Raw genomic sequence first — 3,242 nt, 5'->3', positions numbered from 1 at the left:
ATTTTTGTATTCTTTATTCAGTATTCTTCCTAATTATTTTCCATTGTTTAAATAGCTGCACTCTAAACTACTTAAAAGTTTGCTACTAAATTAAAATTTCGTTTACTTTTCAACTCACCCTAAAGGATATTTATATTTAGCAATAAATGTCAAAGCAAAGCTTTTCTTAGCCATTACAAAAAAGAAAATCACTTTAAATTCTCGGTAGAATACAAAAGAATACTGAATAAAGAAAAAAATCCTGCGACACGAAGAGGAATGTCGGTAAGGGGAAATTATCAACAAAAGCTGTTTTGTCACGTGGTTTTCGCCCTCCCTTTCCGATCATTATATTACAATACAGCTTTCATCCTTTGTTTTCTATTTTTAATGTTTACGCGATAAAATATCGAACGTAACAAATCATTAAAATTTTATTTCTATTTACATTTTTAAATATGAATATTTAAGAATTTACATTTATCAATGGAACGATTGACTTTCCGCGTTGTATTTCCATTCGGTTTCCAAAGATTGTGAGATGTTCATTCTTTCAACTTTATCAGTTATCAACCTGTATATGTTGCTTCTCTGCTTTGGATAATCCTTCATATTCTTATTATAGGATGTAGAATTCATCTTTAATAGTCTGGGTCGAGAAGGAAGAGGCGGAGGTTCTTCTTTATTTGAAGATCTAGACTCCGTATTATATATAATTTCTTCGTAGATGTGATGAAGTTGTCCGTCACTGACCCTAGGAATTGTTGACGATTCATCACTCTTATCATCATTGGTTGCTTTGGTTGAATTGCTATTATTTATTAATTTCCTTTCCGTTTTTGGTATCATCTTTCCAGTTTGATTGATTTTATTTCTCTCTTTCGGTACGTTTATAATGGGCCCAGTCTTTGTAACGTTTAGAGAAAGAGTCGAGTTCTTTGGAGTTGTTGGAAGATCTGAAAAAAAGTAACATATTTACGTTTAAATTTTGAAATATTAGAGACGTTGCGGTCGAAGTTTTCATCTCTCAAACGTGAACGTCAAACGTCGAGCGCCGCTTACAAGATAGCGGCGCTCGACGTTCGACGTTCACGTTTGAGAGATGAAAACTTCGGCCGCAACCTCTTAAATTTTACAATCTCTTCATTAAATTGCTATTGCAATTAAACGAATGCTTCATAAGAATTCATCCTGAAAGATTTTGTTTTACATATCGCAGCATTAAAAATAACTATTTATATCACAAAAATAAACGAATTTAAAATAGTTTAAAATTAAATATTATTAGTCAAAATAGGTGAATCATACGTCATCACATAATGGTAACTTTTGATGTGCTTTTCGGCAGCTCTGTAACAAGGATGGGACAAATGGAGCTTGACATCACTGGTCTCAAATAGACACGGTGATGATGTCAAGTCTGTAAAAAGCAATAATTTTAAAGACAAAAATAGATTTCGTGTTCTGAATTTTATATTTTTAATACAAAATAGTGATGTTAGATGTTATTTATTAATAATTTTGCGGATATGAGAGCAAGAAAATAACCTTCGTAAATGAATACCATTTCGATGAATAGGCCTATATTATATATAAAAATAAATACCGATAGTTATTTATTTTTATTTTGCCTGCTTACACATATATTTGACTTTCGACTAGTGGTTGTATAACCGTTGATTAACTTGGACTTTTACTCCTGAAGTTCTCATTCACCAGTTTCAAGTGTCATCTGACTAAACGTCACTCGAGTACCATTTTGTAAAGCTACAGATTATTTGTTATATCTGCCATTTTCCATTATTAACAAACAACAGAAAACTCGTGACTTCTAGCCTATTCTGCAAATATAAAAGAAACTAATGAACGATATTTGTCCTTTGTCACATGCGTCGTATGTTGAACATTTCTTGTTTTCAAGGAACCCAAATTAGCCCCGATTGCAACTAGCGCTATTTTGTGGGAGCGCTGATCCAATGTTAAATCATAGTTTGAAGTTTCTTACATATGTATGATGCAGTTTTTTTATAGCTTGTGACCCCTTATTTATAATCTATGGGCTCCTCTGGGTAAGCCCCTTCAGTAGTGACCCTACGCAGTATACAGTATATAACACAGTGAAGCGTCGAAAATCCTGATTCGGCCATGAAAAAAAGAACACGTACTATCAATCACGTATTTATCAATTTTAGGTAATATAAATATTTATATAATATATAAATATATTAAATAAAATGAAATTGATTTTAATTGAGCTGATAATAACAAAGTACAGTAAAATATTTTCTTGTGAAATCATATTAAAAAATAATTGTAAACAGTGCAATAATTCTGATAAAAATTAGAGTAGGTTTTATTCGTGATATTATATTAGGGAAAATATAAATTGACATATGCAAACGTAGCTATATTATACAGTATTTATAGTAAATGAAATTGAAATACATCAAATATTTCGCTTTGTTAATTATTTTTAATAGTACTTATGATTATAAATAACTCAAATATTATCATTATGCACGTATATGATAAAACAAATATAATTCAAAAAAGATAATAAACAACAAAAAGATATCTACTTGCATTTAACATTTAAAGTATGTCAATTAACAACATTTATTATTATCTTCAATAATGTTATTAAAGAAAAATATAGAAAATAAACAAAGTAAAAATGAGCCACGTATATACATAAAATAATAAAATGCATAAAAACAAAATAAATTTCTTTATTGAAGTATGATAACTTCGAAACAATTTAAAGTAAATAGGTTAGAGCAGCAGTTCTCAACCAGTGGTACACGTACCATCGGGGATACGCAAGAAGGATCCGTTAGTGCTACAAGTGTATATAAACAGAAGGTTTAGGTGGTACGCAAGTGAAAAAAAAAAAAGATTTAGAACCGCTGGTTTAGATCATGCACGTACTATTCACATGTTTAGTATAGAAACACATCAAAAACATACATGTCAAGGGCAATTGAGTCGTCAGAGATAAGAAACATTTCAATTACTTTCTGATTTTTTTGATAATACTACGATTGAAAAATAAGCCTATTAGCTTATAAGGAGCGCAAAGTATTTTATTTAATTAATTTTTTCTTGATTTTTTAATGGTGTGAATGATTTATTTGTTCTTTGTTTCTAGATATTATAAAACCAGGACTAACGCAAAACTTTATCGTTTCTTTTATATTGACAAATTCCTTCTTAGTATTTATTCAAAGTATTGGGAAAAAACCGTGTTAAAGTAATACATTTTA

The 3,242-nt window shown here is 29.9% G+C and overlaps 1 protein-coding gene across 2 annotated transcripts in view; it reads right to left on the bottom strand.

Annotated features, from left to right (window-relative positions):
- Positions 1-454: 454 nt before the first annotated feature.
- Positions 455-3,242, bottom strand: part of LOC111615902 — a 13,670-nt gene continuing 10,882 nt past the window's right edge. For both annotated transcript variants that reach the window (XM_023357341.1, XM_023357342.1), the window contains exon 4: positions 455-935. In XM_023357341.1, coding sequence (XP_023213109.1) covers positions 463-935 — 473 coding nt within the window. In that variant the 3' untranslated portion in view covers positions 455-462. The remainder of the gene's footprint in view (positions 936-3,242) is intronic.

The sequence above is a fragment of the Centruroides sculpturatus genome, unplaced genomic scaffold (genome assembly GCF_000671375.1).
Source record: "Centruroides sculpturatus isolate CEXI.00-Female unplaced genomic scaffold, Cexi_2.0 scaffold2812, whole genome shotgun sequence".
NCBI lineage: Eukaryota > Metazoa > Arthropoda > Arachnida > Scorpiones > Buthidae > Centruroides > Centruroides sculpturatus.
This window is presented reverse-complemented; position numbering and strand designations above follow the sequence as displayed.